The sequence below is a fragment of the Amphiprion ocellaris genome, chromosome 8 (assembly GCF_022539595.1).
Source record: "Amphiprion ocellaris isolate individual 3 ecotype Okinawa chromosome 8, ASM2253959v1, whole genome shotgun sequence".
In the NCBI taxonomy this organism is placed as follows: Eukaryota; Metazoa; Chordata; class Actinopteri; family Pomacentridae; genus Amphiprion; species Amphiprion ocellaris.
Window position 1 is genome coordinate 30,713,047 of NC_072773.1, and position 17,471 is coordinate 30,730,517.

Sequence of the window (17,471 nt, forward strand, 5' to 3'; positions counted from 1 at the left end):
GTTTTTAAAAAATAGTATGGTGTTGATTTTTCATTTGTGAGTATAAAAAAAGCTAATGCTCAGTTCGTTTCTTTAGGATGGCTGTGACGTGAGGTGTGACAACGACCACTTCCAGTGTAAGAACAAACACTGTATCCCGATCCGCTGGCGATGCGACGCCGACCCAGACTGCATGGACGGCAGCGATGAGGAGAACTGTGGCGGTGCTGGTAGGTGTCTTTTTGTGGGTGTATGCTCTGCTTTCAATTTTATTGTCATCTACCTTTATTCAAATATTTGTTTTTAATTTGTCTGCATCGGTGTAAGATAAAATGAATAAATCAATTAAAATTTATTGAGACATAATTGTGTGATTATGATTCTACAACATCAATGTCATTTATCAGATTCTCCACACACACACACACACACACACACACACACACACACACACACACACACACACACACCAGTAGTAAAAATCTCGCTTCCTGTTTCTCTCAGTGGGGCGTCACTGCCCTCTGGACGAGTTCCAGTGTAACAACACTCTGTGTAAACCCCTCGCCTGGAAGTGTGACGGAGAGGATGACTGTGGGGACAACTCAGACGAGAATCCAGATGAATGCAGTGAGTGCAGGGTTGTGAGTCTCACACATTTAGTCTGTCAGTCTTCATCTTTTGTCCTGATGTATTTCTCTCTCTCCGTTCGGCTCTCAGGGAAGTTCCAGTGTCCGCCCACCAGAGCGTTCCGCTGCCAAAATGACCGTGTGTGTCTGCAAGTGTCAAAGAGGTGCGACGGAGTGAGCAACTGCGGCGACAACTCTGATGAACTGAACTGCCGTAAGTTGAGGAATTGTTGTTCCATAATTTGGTTCGTGAAATCTTCTATTTTTTCCACTTTGATTAAAGACGAGCTGACATGTATCTGTCTACAGAAACCACTCCAGCTGTTCCCACATGTGAGAAGGATGAGTTCCTTTGTAATAACGGCAGATGCATCAGCTCCACTCTGCGCTGTAACTTCTTCAATGATTGCGAGGACTATGGCTCTGATGAGGTCATTTGCAAGAAAGGTGCCTTTTTATTTTTTTTCCTATATTATAAGTGATCACAGATCTGAGTATCATTTTTAAATTCACTGACTCATCTGTCTCTTGCATGTTCATTTGCAGACACAAAGCTAAATGACTGTCGCAGTAACAGGACTCAGTGTGGTGATGGAGATGAAGCCCACTGCGTCACCAACGGCACAGATTCCTTCTGCTCCTGCAAACCAGGCTTCCAGAAGACGGGACACCACACATGTGGAGGTATACACGCAGAAAAAACATGCTATGACAGATAATGTCTCACTTAAGATATTAAGACATAGCAGATGTTTTACACTTTATAGATGAGGAGTAATATTTGTCTGTTTGATCTGATTTTCATTTGGCTCTCCATTCTTTAGATAAGAATGAGTGTCTACAGTTCGGAGTGTGTTCCCACATGTGCAACAACACCAAAGGCTCCTACAAATGCAGCTGCCACAAGTACTTCACCAGGATCAATGACACCTGCAAGGCTGACAGTAAGCACCAGAACTGCATCTATTTTACACGCTGCCTGTCTTTTAGGGTATTTTTTCAGCTCTCATATTATTTATTTATTTCAGTGCCATGATTGTGACCTTCACTCTTGTCCTCCCAGACATGAACAGCAGTCGGCAGGTTCTCTACATCGCTGACGACAACGAAATCCGCAGCCTGGACCCCGGCATGCCCAACTGGCGCTACGAGCAGACATTCCAGGGTGACGCCAGCGTGCGTATCGACGCCATGGACCTGCATGTCAAAACCAACCGCATCTTCTGGACCAACTGGCACACGGGCCGCATCTCCTCCTACGAACTTCCAGGACTGTCCACATCCTCGTCTTCTTCTAACTCTCACAGAAACCGGCGCCAGAGCGAAGGCAGGATCACCAACCTGCAGGTAAGAATCGTCAGATACGTGCAGAAACTGATACCAGTACACTCAAGTCACCTTAAGGCTGAAACGAGTCATTCGAGTAATTCGCTGACTAAAATTCCTCGAGGCAAAATTCAAGACTTCGTTTAATCCACTACATACTAGACCTCTGCTCACTAACTGGCGGTCCCAGACTCCATCCTATACGGACCCGGACCTATAATTAATAAATTACAAGGGGATTTTAAATTTGATGGGATGCTTCTATTTCACTAGCGCAGCTTTTCTAGTGTTTACGGCGATTAACAGATCAGAGGCTGAACTACGAAGGCAGTTTGACATAGTCAGGCTTTCTTTGTGTGAGTCGGCTCGACAAAAACTAAAACTTCAGAGTTAACAGATATCACAAAGGAGGTTTTCAATTTTCTTTGTTAACTCAGACTTTCTGCTTCAAACTCGTCCTCACAAACAGGAGCATTTAACGCATCATTTGTCCCGTTTTCCGCACAAAAGGAAACGATTGTGTTCACCTGCTTCATTCAACAGGTTGTTTTAAAAGAGAACAGTGAGGAATATAAAAATATTTGATGGTTAAAAGTACTGTGGCTGGAAATGATGTAAGACAGGAATGCTAGTAGAAAACTGTCAAACGTGTTAATATATTTATTTTACCAATCAATGCAGCTGATTATTTCTAAGAGACAGCTGCACAATTCATATATTCAGACATGATATTGTATTGAAGTGCATGTAGGTCTGACACTGTCTCATAATGAAGGAAATCACTTTAATTTGTGGCTAAATCAAAGTGAAACTAATGTTACTGATTGAATATTCTCAGCAATAAATACTAATAAACTGATCAGTTTTCTAATTTGTGTTCTATCAACTGCAGTTCCAGAAGAGTAAATGGACCAAACATAAAAACATGTTTATGTCATTTCTGCATCTAAATACATGTGGGGTTCCAATGGCTTTGAGTTTTAGTTAAATACTCCTATACTATACTATGTTCCACCAGGACAGTTATTTCTGTTGCACAGTGCGCTCACTTCTGCTTTTGATGCTGTATAATCGATAGAATACTCGATTACTAAAATAATCAGAAGCTGCAGCCCTAAGTCACATGCACATGAGCAGTCTGTAAAGGTCTTTCTGCTCACATCCAGATCAAAGAGCTGAAGATGCCTCGTGGTATAGCTGTGGACTGGGTGGCTGGAAACCTGTACTGGACCGACTCAGGTCGAGATGTAATTGAAGTGGCTCAGATGTCGGGACAGCACTGCAAGACCCTCATCTCTGGCATGATAGACGAGCCGTATGCAATCGTAGTGGATCCACAGAGAGGGTAAGAGAAAAGATGTCAAATATTTGATTTCTATCAAGGCATTTCTATCTTTTGTCGTATGTTTTGTAATTGTGTGTTCTTAACTGTGCTTCTCTTCAGCACCATGTACTGGGCAGACTGGGGGAACCACCCGAAAATTGAGACCGCCGCCATGGACGGCACTCTAAGACAAACTTTGGTCCATGAGAACATCCAGTGGCCCACAGGTCAGTACTGCATCAACACCATACGATTTATTAATTTTTCCAAGGAAAGGAAAACATGTTGTTCTTTCTCAGTGACTCCTTGCTTCACAATCACAGTTAGACATCTTTAGATTCTGCAAACTGCCCCAGAAAACCTTCACAAAAAGTTTTCAGATGTCCACGTCTTTAAGGCTCTTCCATCGTACCTGTGCAGGTTTGGCTGTGGACTACTTCAACGAGCGTCTCTACTGGGCAGATGCCAAACTGTCAGTCATTGGCAGTGTTCGTCTGGACGGCTCTGATCCTGTCATCGCTGTCTCCGGCATCAAAAACAGTTGAGTTCTCTCTACAGCAAAACAGTTTCCATCCATGAAAGTTTAGCAATCTGATATTAACACATTGTTTGCTCTTTTTTTTTCTCTTGTCTCTCATTTCTAGACCTGCTCCATCCATTCAGCATAGACATCTTCGAGGACTACATATATGGCGTCACATATATAAACAACTTTGTCTTCCGAGTCAACAAGTTTGGCAAAGGCGGTATGGAGAATCTCACCACAGGCATCAACCACGCCACCGACATCGTCCTGTACCACCGCTACAAGCAGCCAGAGAGTGAGAGTCCATCGCACGTTTTCACAGGATTTTTCTTCACATAGTGTGCGGGTTCGATATTTTTGTTTTTGTACACGCTGTGCAAATTTACTCACTGGATGTCTTGTTTCCCTCTGCACCAGTGACGAACCCGTGTGACAGGAAAAAATGCGAGTGGCTGTGTCTGCTCAGCCCCAGCGGACCGGTATGCACCTGCCCAAACAACTACGTCGCAGACAACGGCACATGTGTGGAGAGACCGAGCCCCACGCAGTCGCCTTTCTGTGAGTCTGCACACAGAGTCTCCCCAAATTTGCACAAAAAAAAATAAATGCAGATTTGGATGTATTATGTAGATGTATTATTTTCTAGTTACTATTTTTGGGTGTTATTCTTTTTGTATTTTGTATTGTTATTGTGACTTTCTTGAGTTATTTGCGTGTGTAAATGCAGCAGAGCGTATGTGTTGATAAGTAAACATACAGCAGGTGCATACTACATATCACCACCCCTGATCGACAAAAAAGCAAAACTTGTTCACTTTAACAATGAGAAAGCAAAATAGATATATAAAGATAGTGTATATTAAAACATTAGAGGGTCCAGGTGTGAAAAAAATAAAGGCAATACCCAACCAGGAGGGTTTCTTTGATTATTTCAACACTAATGTGACTGGAAATAATGTCGGAGTATATTAGACCAAAATACGTTATATACATGAGAATGTGCACCTGTGATTTTATCCTAATATACACTTGTGTATATGTACAAACAGCTGCAATTCCACTCTCACATTCAGTATATTGCCTCCTTCCACAGCTCCCCCCTCAGGGCCCTGCAATATTCAGTGTCAGAACGGTGGAAGCTGCTTCCTCAACGCCCGTCAGGTGGCCAAGTGTCGCTGCCAGCCCAGCTATACCGGGGAGAGATGTGAGATCAACCAGTGTAGGGATTACTGCAAGAACGGAGGCACCTGCACTGCTTCTCACACAGGTAAGGGTCAGTCTTTGTGACGGTTAGTAAGGTAAAGTAGCGTTACTCTGCCTGCTGGTCTGCCTGCCGGCTGAAGTATCCCGACAGCTTTTGGGGTTCATTGACATGAACGGTCCCATTCATGGTCCCCAGAGGATGAATCTACCATTAGGGATGACATTTGTTACTTTCTGGGAAATAATAGTTAAATGGGCTGCCATATAATTTGGCACAGACCATCATAGCTTGATTCCTTGTCACTGCCTTTAGTGCCTTCTTTGAGCCAAAATTTCAATTTGTCCAGTGCTTTGTTTTATGATCAGATATATGTTAAACTTATCACATTACCATATTCCTCAGCTGCATTTTGCATTGAGGGTTGATTAGGAAATGATCTTATGCTAACAAGCTAAACTAAAAGTGTAAACCTTTTTCCCTTATTGTAGAAATGTCTTTAATTGGTAAAATATTAACACCAATGAGCCCCAGACCTTATTTTTTTAGTCTGGGTCGTCTAGATAAAGCATTATTAATGATATAATACTTGCAGAGTTTTTATATATAGAAAAATAAATCATATTATGACATTGTTGTGTTTTTACATAATGCTGTAAGTAGAGATATCTTTTCTGAATTTGGAATCTGATTGGAATCTGGAACAGGGAAATATCAGAACCATGCTAGAGGACTGTTGTATGACTAAGAAGTAGGAAAAATATGTGCTTAGTGCCAAACAAAAATTAGTGTAGCCTCCACTTTATTATACATTTGTCTACATTTGACATTTTTTTCCTTTCTTATCCCCAAAAAAGAGGCCCTTAATGGCCATTTTTTCTCATTCCCCCTAGAATCTAGGATCACCACTGCCTTCTTGTGCACAAGCAACCAGAGTTCTTCATTTGGCCACAACTTTTTAATCATTGCAATAAATAGAAAATCCATAATTTTGTATTTAGGTTTTATACAAAATGGGATTTAATGCCAGCCCTATGCTGGAGACAGTGCTGAGATAATTAAAAAACTGCATTACTCTTTTGTGTACAGAGAAACAACTGGTATTACCAAAAAGTTTTTCTGTTTATTTTAATACACAGTATGCTATGACACCATATGGACTTATACAACTGAGAAGCAGGAGTGTGGAAAAGGGTGAAGAACTTACTAAAGACAGTACTTTGCAGACATTTCATCTGTCTTAACAATGTAATCTTTTCAGTATATATAAATACGTGTAATTACAAAGCTGTGGCTGAGCTCTTTTTCATGATATGAAAATAACATGTCTGTGCAATGACAAGTTTATGAGTGACTCAAACAAGAATAATGAGTGTGGACATACATGAACAGCAGCATGCAGGTTGTAACTTTGACTAAATTTGCTGTAAAAGTATTTTTTTTTGTGAGAAAGGTTAAGCTGTGCAGTTTCATTTGATCTGCACTTCACCTTGCTGCAGTAAATACTTCGAGAGTCATTTTGCAAAGAAGACAGGATGTGAATTTGGACGCAGAGCGCCTCCACTGAGCTCCAAGTGTTAAAAGAAATAAACTTGTAATGTCAAATTTCACTTGAAAGGATAATATTTCTCCTATAAGTAATTTAGGCCTCAGATCGCAGCTGTGGAAACATGTTTCATTTGTTCAGAAAATTGCTGGAATTGTTCAAATTTTCTCCCTTTCTTTGATGTCTGGGAAAACTTTCTGGCATATTCATCAGCGACAGCAATCACAGGCTAAAAGGCAGCAGCAGAGAAGCATGAAGCAGATGATTTCCACATGTTCCCAACTCCTGCTCTCTCTGCTCCTTCATTTATTCTATCGCATGGAAGACCGGTCTGGCATTTCGGACCAGACCACGTGGATGTGGTCCATGGTTTTTTTGGCTCTTAATTCATATTTTACCGCTTTTGTTTTTTTAGGCGCACCAACTTGCAGATGCCCTAAAGGCTTCACAGGGCCCAACTGCAACCTCCACACTTGTCAGGACTACTGCTTGAATGGAGGCAACTGCTCAGTCAATATGGGCAACCAGCCAACCTGTAGCTGCCTGCCAGAATACCTGGGAGACCAGTGCCAGTACAGTAAGTGACAACACTTTGAGATGATTTTACATTGTCTGAAAGGAGTTTGGCAGAAGTTTGTGAATGGATAGTAAAACAATCCTCATGATTTTTCAGCCTCTTTGAATATGTAGCCTACTCTGTGCCAAAAAAAGAAGACAAAAATGTATTTTTTTGGGAATTGGGAAGTTCTGAAAAAGATTTTCTGCCACTTCTACCACCTACAGAAGAGAGAATGACTCTGTTCTTCCTTCCCGTCTTCAGGTAAATGTGAAGGTTTCTGCGAGAACGACGGTACTTGCTTGCAAACCTCCAATGGCACAAAACACTGCCAGTGTCCCACTCAGTACATCGGGTACCAGTGCGAGCTGGACAAATGTGTATTCTGCGGGACGGGCAAGTGTTTGACGTCATCATCAGGAGAGGTTTCCTGCAGGTAAGCGTGCTGTGGAATGTGGACTCTGAGACTTGGACTTGTAAATATTTGTTATCTTTTATTTTGGATCGTTTACTACCATGTGAGGACAGTCACGTATCATTCTGTTGGCATCACGCGCTTTAAAAGTTCATGTCCGAGAGGATATAGACATTCTGATCTGTGTTTGATTTTCAAAAGCTTGGTCAATAATCTGCTGCTCTAATAGAGCCTAAGGGCACTTATATTTTTTAAAATCTGTGTTGGTCTGTCTGTCTGGGTGTGTAGCTGTCCCAACGGTCAGACCCAACCCAGCTGCTACACCTGCTTCGACTACTGCGCAAACGGACAGTGTTCAGTTGACCCTCGCTCGCTGCTGCCTCAGTGCAAGTAAGATATGACCCCCACATCCCCAAACTTGAACTTGTCAGACTCGCACAGTTACACACTTTGGAACTCTGGCTGTGTCTAGGTGTCCTGCTGGATGGAGAGGATACAGATGCGAAATTGCGGCTGCTGCTGTCGATTCTTCTACTTCTAGCGGAAGTGAGATGCACGCACATTTCCCGACAGAGAGTATCGATAATAAAAACATGCACTTTGGTCCTATTTGCTCACATTATTTGCTGACATTATTTGCTCTATTGCAGGTACTGCCTCCATTGTTGTCCCAGTGCTTCTGCTGCTGCTGGCACTGCTGGTGGTTGGTGCCATCTTGTGGTACAAGCGGAGAATGCGTGGGTGAGTTCTGGTTTCAGGTTTTTTTTTATAAATGAAAAAAAATCAAACTCCATTTTTCATCTGGTCCTCACACCTGTGCTATCTTGCCTCTCTTTCTCTCTTACCTTTTGATAACATCTATTTCCTGTCTCCCAGGTCTCTATGCCCGGGCAAATCTCGTTCTCAGTGCTCGCGGTAACTTGATAGGGTTACATAATTCACCTGTTGACCCACGAATCCTCTCCCTTCCCTTTCCTAACACACAGACTGGCTATGCTTTATTTTTTGTCAGTCCATTTGTCCATTCTGTTGGTCGGTGAAGAAATCTGTCCGTTTGTCCTTGCCTGCCATCTCCCGTTTGCCTCTCATCATGGGGTCTCCAACCCAGCAACACAGGGATGTATCGACTCTTATCTGAACCAGCTTTGGTGTTGATGCACAAACAAATTGAACTGTTACATCCTTCTTGCGTCTCCATCCCTTTCCTTGTTTACGTGTGTAAATGTTAGGCTTCCGCTATGTGCTTGCAGATAAAAACGTACAACTGTGCATCTATGAACGATGTTCCTATGCTTGCAAACAGCCGAATATTTGCAATGTGAAAATCCAGCATTCTCCTCGATAGACATGCTGTAGTATATTCCATGGGTTTGATCAAATGGCCTTTTGACATTAAAAAAAGCTCATTTGACAACCTTTAATACATGTCTTGGTTGTGTGAACTGTGTGTAGCTGGTGCTGAGTCAGTACCTGGTTTATCCCAAATTCTGAGACTTTTCTAGCCACTGAAACTTGTTTAAGTTTTTTTCCCTACAAATAGTGTATAAATCTATTGCTTAGATGGTTAACCACTTTTTTATATATTTGTCTTTCTGCAGTGCCAAGGGCTTCCAGCACCACCGAATGACAAACGGAGCCATGAACGTTGAGATCGGGAACCCTGCGTATAAAATCTATGAAGGAGACCCTGATGATGACGCCGGGGAGCTCCTGGATTCAGACTTTGCTTTGGACCCAGACAAGGTAACACAGCTTAGAGCGCTCTTGTTTGAAGGGACAGTTCATCCAAATCATATATAATAAATCCTCAAACATATTGCCAGTGTTTTGTCAAATCACACAAATATTTACAGTTTAGTAAGTCTGTTTTTGTGATGTCAGTTTGTGATACCAGAGGTGGAATGTTGTTTGTCCTGACTCCAAATAAAACTGCTCTACTTTTTCTAATCATCCAAAATAAGCAGGGCTTTATTTTTGCAATATTTTGCCATTATTTTATATTCGGATGGCAGCCGAAACTTAAAACTTACATCCTGAGCCAGCAATCTAAATATAATGCAAATTTTAACTAAAGTTCCAGGAGCAAAGTCATTAAAGTAATATTAAAAATATATATTTTTTATATATATATATATATATATATATATATATATATATATATATATATATATATATATATATATATATATATATATATATATATTTATAAAAAATAATTTTTAATGCAGTGCATGCTTGTCTCACATTTATAGCCTCTCTGCCTTTCTCGTGCCCTGAGCCACCATGTAATCTTCTTTGCTCTGCAGCCCACCAACTTCACCAACCCAGTGTATGCCACCCTGTACATGGGCGCCCACAACAGCCGCAACTCTCTGGCCAGCACTGATGAAAAGAAGGAGCTTCTCTCCCAGGGCGATGAGGACATGAGTGACCCGCTGGCATAGAGCTCGGCATGGATTGAACTCTGCCAACATTGTCCTGCCTTGCCCAAACCCAGTGCTGAGCCGACAAGCTCTCTCTCATCTTATGCCTTTACCAACTGAAAAGAAAAGCAACAAAAAAAAAGCGAGAACACTGTATAAAATGTATAAAATGAAGGACTACTTTTTTAAGTGATTGCAGTATTATATTTTGTTCTTTGACAAAAAAAAAATCCTCTGGTGATGGATAAATGAAACATTTTATAGACTTTTTTTTCAGTTCTTTTTAATTTTGCTCACCTCCTCACAACTCTCCCTCCTCTCTCACACATATAGCCACTACCTCTGTGCAAATGTAAAAGATAGAGAGATACAAATGGTAGTGGAACAATTTTAATTTTTTATTTTTGTATGAATTGTATAGGGGGGAAAAAAGAATATTGTTCCATCCTAGAAAATGTTGCCAAGTCTTTGTTGTTTCATGAAAGAGAGGACAACTGTCAGTGCTCCTGATAAATGCTTCCTGGATGCTGGTTCAGCTCAGTCTTTCACATTATGTGTTTATGTATGTTTAGTGCTGGAGGTCTGAAGGGAGATGGAGGCTGAGAGAGGAATGAGGTGATGTTTAACTGCACATGTACACATGGAGGACCAGCATCGCAGACGGCGTCTGTTACGTTGTTGCAAAGAACTACATTCAAGTGATTGTCTTTTATCTCCTTGCACAGACTAAAGTTTTTTTTATTTATATATATATATATATATATATATATATATATATATATATATATATATATATATATATATATATATATATATATATATATATATATATTTCCTTATATATGAACCTATTAACAAAGTGTCTTGAAAATATACCCAGGAATACAAACATCAGTAACAAATAGCAGTCTGTACTTTTTAACAGTTTTGTAAGTCATTGTATAATTGACATGCTCTGTGTCAGCAATGAATGAGTCAGTGGCAGTGTGTGAGTGCGCTGGATGAAGATGATTGTAATTAAGTCCACATTCCAGGATGAAAAGTCTGGGATGGATTTCCGTGGCCTTGGTTTAGCCTACTGCAGGACACTCTGAACAGGAGCTGGATTTTGCTCTGAAACTGCTTAGAAAGTTTTTTGTTTTTTTTTTGGAGAGTGAAGGCAACCTTCTGTGAATTTCCGGTTATCACTGAATACCAGTACGCAACCAATAATTAGCTGAGAATGGTTGCATTTAGCTTTTCCTTGTCTTTTGATTGTAAACGTACTTTCAGGAAAGGCCAGGGAGACCGTTTGATGGTACATACTTTGTGGGAGATTGAACTTTTTTTTTTCTTTCTTCGTTTTTCTTTTACTGTATGTAATTACATGAACATGTAATTTAGGTTAATGCTCATTGTTAAGTGCATTCCCAGGAAGGAGACTGATCAGCTTCCTGATAAGCATTCCTTTTTTAATTCCTTTGCTTTGCTGCTAACACTAACCATCTGCCCGTCAGCCTGGTTTTTAGTCTTCAAAGTGTTGCTCTGTGTGTGTTTCACCGCGCTGCTTTTTAAACTGAGCTCATCGGTCAAACCCTCCACATCACTCTGCATGGTGCTCACACACCCAACCTGGAGGAAACTCTGGCTTTTACCCTTCACTTCTTAACAGTATTCATCACATTTTTATCCCTATTTTTTTCTTTTCTTGACATCCTGCTCTGTTAAATTTCCATCACGTGACCATGTAAATTAGAACAATCATGTTTCAGTTGGAGAATTTCTTTTCGGTGGCAAAAACAAACCCCACATATTTGTGGTTCTGATTGTTTTGTTATGATTCTATTTCTTTTTGATATAAGAAATTAAATGGATTTTTATAGTAGAAATGTATGATGGCCCTGTCTGTCATTTGGAGAGATGGAGAGGAAAAGCAAGTCGTTATTTCATGCTGGAGTTCATCAGAAATTAGCGTCAGTTATCCTTAACCCTTTAAGACCCACCATTGTGCAAGTCCACCAGGACATATTTTTACATTTTTACATGCTGTAGTGCCATTTTTTGGAGTATTTTTATTTGCTTTACAGCAAAATAACCCTGATATCCCAAATTTTAATAATATGTATTGACTCATGTCTTAACTACTACAAAAAATTGCTTAAAAGTGCAATAAACCTTAAAAGAAATGAAAATTGTTTTTGTTTTTTTCACATATATTTCAGAATACAGAAATTGCATAGCTGTATCTCTCAAATTTGTAAATGTAAAAAAGTTGCACAACATTCTTTGGAACCACAGGAAATTTATTTGGAGTCTGTACATAATTTGCTTTTTGAGATATGGTCAATTTTGTAACCTGTAAAAAAAAAGAAGAAAATTAACAAAACTGCAAAATTTTAAATCAAAACAAATTATTTACAATGGTGCAATCAAATTTCTAAGTGTGCCAGATACTTATGAACACACATATTTTATGTACAAAACCATGTGTGGTGGGTCCGTGTACGGATCTGGTAATAGGATTTTCCGTTCTGAAACGGGTATTGAAAAACAAGAAAACGAGTGGTGATTTGATTGTCGTTTTAAAATACAAAAATTTAAATTTAAATACAAGGCGTTTTTCCTTTTCATGATCAAAAAGGGATATACGATTTTTTAAAAATGCTTTGATTTTCGTTTTAAATTTAGAATAACAATAAAGTAAATCAGTAAGAGACACAAACGAAAAAAGTCAGTTTTTTCATTTTCTGAGACCGGAAGTGGTCATCAGCAAGTGTGGTGCCAGAGTACGGTGCATAGAATGTACATAATTTTTTTTTCGTGAGTTTTCATGGTCAAAATGAGAGATCAGGTGGGCGATCTTGAAATAAATCAATATTGATTTTTTTATAGAGTGTTAAAGTTTTGCGAAGCCAGGGGGCGGGGCTACTTGACTGACAGTCTGGTCTGGAATGATTGACAGGTCCTATGGAGGAGGCAGCAGAGACTCTGCTCTCCTCGTTTGGATTAATTCTGATATAATAACTGTTGGTTTATTTATCGGTGGAGCAGCAGAACATTTTCCACAGACAGTTTTCCTGCCCGTTGGCTTGTTTTAACCAGTTTTCTATCTTCAGCTGATTCTACCAGCAGACACTGAAAGGACTCTGATAATTCGGTAAGTAAATGTTTATTTTCGTATCGGTGCTGCTTTTAATGCACTTTATATGCAGCTTTAGTGTCAGATATAATGTGTGCCATGCACTCCAGATGTTGGTGGAGTTTGTTTCAGTGTGTGTTGACCAGAGAAGAAAGTTAGCATAGTAAATATTAGCTTCAATGTTAGCGATGCTAACCGAGCTAGCTGCTCAGTGTAGCCTGATTAAAGCTAACGTAGCATCAAGCTAATGTGTTGAGTTTCATGTAAACAGCTGGAGTGTGTTGTGTTCCTGTAATGTGGTTCATTAAGTTCATAAAACTGTGGCTGGTTGACGTTAATGTAACGTTCAGGAAACTTAAATGTGATTAAAACAGTAACGTTAATGTTCTAGTTGTCAGTAATCAGCTTTAATTTGACATTAAAACAGACTCTGATAGTTTTATATCGGTTTCATTAATTTGCTGAAAATTGTCTCATTTGTTGTTGTGATGTTGCTGCTGATTCATTAAAAGCAGATGATCCGTGTTGAAGATACATTTAGTTCTAGTATCAGAAGTACAAGAAGGAAAATGGAAGTTTAGTTCTGCTGCATCAAAGATTTCAGGATTAAAATAACTAAATGAGTCTTTATACCTCAAACTTTATTTTTACAATAAAGAAATAATGAAATAATCACAGATAATAAAAATATAAATAGCAGAGAAAACCTGAGAGAATAATTTCCTGAAAAGTCTGTGCAGGAAAAGCACCTTTTTATCCTGAAAGATCAGAATCAGCTCCAACATCTGCATCTGACAGCATCAAGTCAACCAGAAAGAAAATAAAAAAGAAAAGGACTTCTTTCTGATCACATCTGTTCCGCTGCTCACAGTCTGCTGCTGCTCACATTCCACTTTTAAAAGTTCAGCAGACGGGTGCTTTGCTTTGGAGTGTGACGATGTCATCGGTGACGTGGAGAGTGAAGTTTCCGTTTCACCCACAGCGTGCTTTAGGACAGCCAGGTCGGACTTGATGTTTGAAATACTGACCGACAGCTCGGATTTAACTGTCTGTAGTTCTGTTTTGATGGGTATTAAACTTTCTTTCAAAGCCGACAGGAGCTGGGTCTTTAAAATAACCGCCGTCTCGTTACAGAGTGAAAGCAGCAGTTCCTCCTTAAGGTCAGAGATTGCAGCATCTGAGGGCCTCTTCAAAAGAAGACGTAGTTGATGAAGGCATTCTGGAGCAGGACCAGAAAGACCACGACCAAGCAGCCTTGAGATCTTAGGCAGCATCTCCCTCGGGTGGGTGTCAATGGTGTTCACGGTCAGGTCTGTGGTAATCCTGTCAAAAAACAAAGCAGAAAAAAATCTAGATTATAAATCAACATGTAACCAAAGCACTCTGTGTATAACGCCATAGTATAGGATGTAGTTCAGAAAATGTCAAAGTATAGTATACTTTTCAAGAATAACACAGTATGGCCTGAATATGAATTTTGGCGCAAAAAAACGCCATAGTATAATATGTCGACAAAAAAATGCGATTTTTCATCATATGGTAAAAACGTGCCATATGATGAAATAATGTAAAGGAGGCCGTGAAAAACACTCCAGAAAGGTTTTCTTTTAAAAAAATCATCATGAATTTTGGCGCAAAAAAACCCCATAGTATACTATGTAGAAAAAAAAAATGCAATTTTTCAACATGTTGTAAAATCGTGCCATATGATGAAATAATGTAAAGGAGGCCGTGAAAAACACTCCAGAAAGGTTTTCTTTGAAAAAAAAATCATCATGAATTTTGGCGCAAAAAAACGCCTTACTATACTATGTCGGAAAAAAAATGCAATTTTTCAACTTGTTGTAAAATCGTGCCATATGATGAAATAATGTAAAGGAGGCCGTGAAAAACACTCCAGAAAGGTTTTCTTTAAAAAAAATCATCATGAATTTTGGCGCAAAAAAACGCCATAGTATACTATGTCGAAAAAAAAAATGCAATTTTTCAACGTGTTGTAAAATCGTGCCATATGATGAAATAATGTAAAGGAGGCCGTGAAAAACACTCCAGAAAGGTTTTCTTTAAAAAAAACATCATGAATTTTGGCGCAAAAAAACGCCATAGTATACTATGTCGAAAAAAAAAAATGCAATTTTTCAACGTGTTGTAAAATCGTGCCATATGATGAAATAATGTAAAGGAGGCCGTAAAAAACAGTCCAGAAAGGTTTTCTTTGAAAAAAAATCATCATGAATTTTGGCGCAAAAAAACGCCATAGTATACTATGTCGAAAAAAAAATGCAATTTTTCAACTTGTTCTAAAATCGTGCCATATGATGAAATAATGTAAAGGAGGCCGTGAAAAACACTCCAGAAAGGTTTTCTTTGAAAAAAAAAATCATCATGAATTTTGGCGCAAAAAAAAACGCCCTAGTATACTATATCGAAAAAAAAAATGCAATTTTTCAACATGTTGTAAAATCGTGCCATATGATGAAATAATGTAAAGGAGGCCGCGAAAAACACTCCAGAAAGGTTTTCTTTGAAAAAAAAAATCATCATGAATTTTGGCGCAAAAAAACGCCATAGTATACTATGTCGAAAAAAAAATGCAATTTTTCAACGTGTTGTAAAATCGTGCCATATGATGAAATAATGTAAAGGAGGCCGTGAAAAACACTCCAGAAAGGTTTTCTTTGAAAAAAAAATCATCATGAATTTTGGCGCAAAAAAACTCCAAAGTATACTATGTTGAAAAATATCGTTTTTCCACATGTTGTAAAAACATGCCATATGATGAAATAATGTAAAGCAGGCTGTTAAAAAACACTCCAGTAAGGTTTTCTTTAAAAAAAAAAAAAAAAATCATGAATTTTGGCGCAAAAAAACGCCATAGTATACTATGTCGAAAAATGTCATTTTTCAACATGTTGTAAAATCGTGCCATATGATGAAATAATGTAAAGGAGGCCGTGAAAAACACTCCAGAAAGGTTTTCTTTGAAAAAAAAATCATCATGAATTTTGGCGCAAAAAAAACGCCTTACTATACTATGTCGAAAAAAAAATGCAATTTTTCAACTTGTTGTAAAAACGTGCCATATGATGAAATAATGTAAAGGAGGCCGTGAAAAACACTCCAGAAAGGTTTTCTTTGAAAAAAAAGTCATCATGAATTTTGGCGCAAAAAAAACGCCATAGTATACTATGTCGAAAAAAAAAATGCAATTTTTCAAAATGTTGTAAAAACGTGCCATATGATGAAATAATGTAAAGGAGGCCGTGAAAAACACTCCAGAAAGGTTTTCTTTGAAAAAAAAGTCATCATGAATTTTGGCGCAAAAAAAACGCCATAGTATACTATGTCGAAAAAAAAAATGCAATTTTTCAACTTGTTGTAAAATCGTGCCATATGATGAAATAATGTAAAGGAGGCCGTGAAAAACACTCCAGAAAGGTTTTCTTTGAAAAAAAAATCATCATGAATTTTGGCGCAAAAAAAAACGCCATAATATACTATATCGAAAAAAAAAATGCAATTTTTCAACATGTTGTAAAATCGTGCCATATGATGAAATAATGTAAAGGAGGCCGCGAAAAACACTCCAGAAAGGTTTTCTTTGAAAAAAAAAATCATCATGAATTTTGGCGCAAAAAAACGCCATAGTATACTATGTCGAAAAAAAAATGCAATTTTTCAACGTGTTGTAAAATCGTGCCATATGATGAAATAATGTAAAGGAGGCCGTGAAAAACACTCCAGAAAGGTTTTCTTTGAAAAAAAAATCATCATGAATTTTGGCGCAAAAAAACTCCAAAGTATACTATGTTGAAAAATATCGTTTTTCCACATGTTGTAAAAACATGCCATATGATGAAATAATGTAAAGCAGGCTGTGAAAAACACTCCAGTAAGGTTTTCTTTAAAAAAAAAAAAAAAATCATGAATTTTGGCGCAAAAAAACGCCATAGTATACTATGTCGAAAAATGTCATTTTTCAACATGTTGTAAAATCGTGCCATATGATGAAATAATGTAAAGGAGGCCGTGAAAAACACTCCAGAAAGGTTTTCTTTGAAAAAAAAATCATCATGAATTTTGGCGCAAAAAAACGCCTTACTATACTATGTCGAAAAAAAAATGCAATTTTTCAACATGTTGTAAAATCGTGCCATATGATGAAATAATGTAAAGGAGGCCGTGAAAAACACTCCAGAAAGGTTTTCTTTGAAAAAAAAATCATCATGAATTTTGGCGCAAAAAAACGCCATAGTATACTATGTCGAAAAAAAAAATGCAATTTTTCAACATGTTGTAAAATCGTGCCATATGATGAAATAATGTAAAGGAGGCCGTGAAAAACACTCCAGAAAGGTTTTCTTTGAAAAAAAAATCATCATGAATTTTGGCGCAAAAAAACGCCATAGTATACTATGTCGAAAAAAAAAA

At 38.5% G+C, this 17,471-nt stretch overlaps 1 protein-coding gene across 3 annotated transcripts in view; it reads left to right on the forward strand.

The window, feature by feature from the left end:
* The window catches only part of lrp1ab (low density lipoprotein receptor-related protein 1Ab), a 93,263-nt gene extending 82,586 nt beyond the window's left edge, over positions 1-10,677 (forward strand). Inside the window, exons 70-90 of one of the 3 annotated variants that reach the window (XM_023269442.3) lie at positions 77-209; positions 484-606; positions 697-819; positions 915-1,052; positions 1,152-1,289; positions 1,430-1,549; positions 1,669-1,952; positions 3,098-3,276; positions 3,376-3,482; positions 3,676-3,795; positions 3,900-4,076; positions 4,199-4,339; positions 4,875-5,048; positions 6,944-7,105; positions 7,349-7,520; positions 7,788-7,889; positions 7,972-8,045; positions 8,150-8,240; positions 8,376-8,414; positions 9,098-9,242; positions 9,806-10,677. In XM_023269442.3, coding sequence (XP_023125210.2) covers positions 77-209; positions 484-606; positions 697-819; positions 915-1,052; positions 1,152-1,289; positions 1,430-1,549; positions 1,669-1,952; positions 3,098-3,276; positions 3,376-3,482; positions 3,676-3,795; positions 3,900-4,076; positions 4,199-4,339; positions 4,875-5,048; positions 6,944-7,105; positions 7,349-7,520; positions 7,788-7,889; positions 7,972-8,045; positions 8,150-8,240; positions 8,376-8,414; positions 9,098-9,242; positions 9,806-9,943 — 2,880 coding nt within the window. In that variant the 3' untranslated portion in view covers positions 9,944-10,677. Of the gene's footprint in view, positions 1-76; positions 210-483; positions 607-696; positions 820-914; positions 1,053-1,151; positions 1,290-1,429; positions 1,550-1,668; positions 1,953-3,097; positions 3,277-3,375; positions 3,483-3,675; positions 3,796-3,899; positions 4,077-4,198; positions 4,340-4,874; positions 5,049-6,943; positions 7,106-7,348; positions 7,521-7,787; positions 7,890-7,971; positions 8,046-8,149; positions 8,241-8,375; positions 8,415-8,511; positions 9,052-9,097; positions 9,243-9,805 lie in introns of those variants that run through there. The other 2 variants (XM_035947771.2, XM_023269441.3) reach the window with 2 other exon arrangements.
* The last annotated feature ends 6,794 nt before the right edge of the window (positions 10,678-17,471 follow it).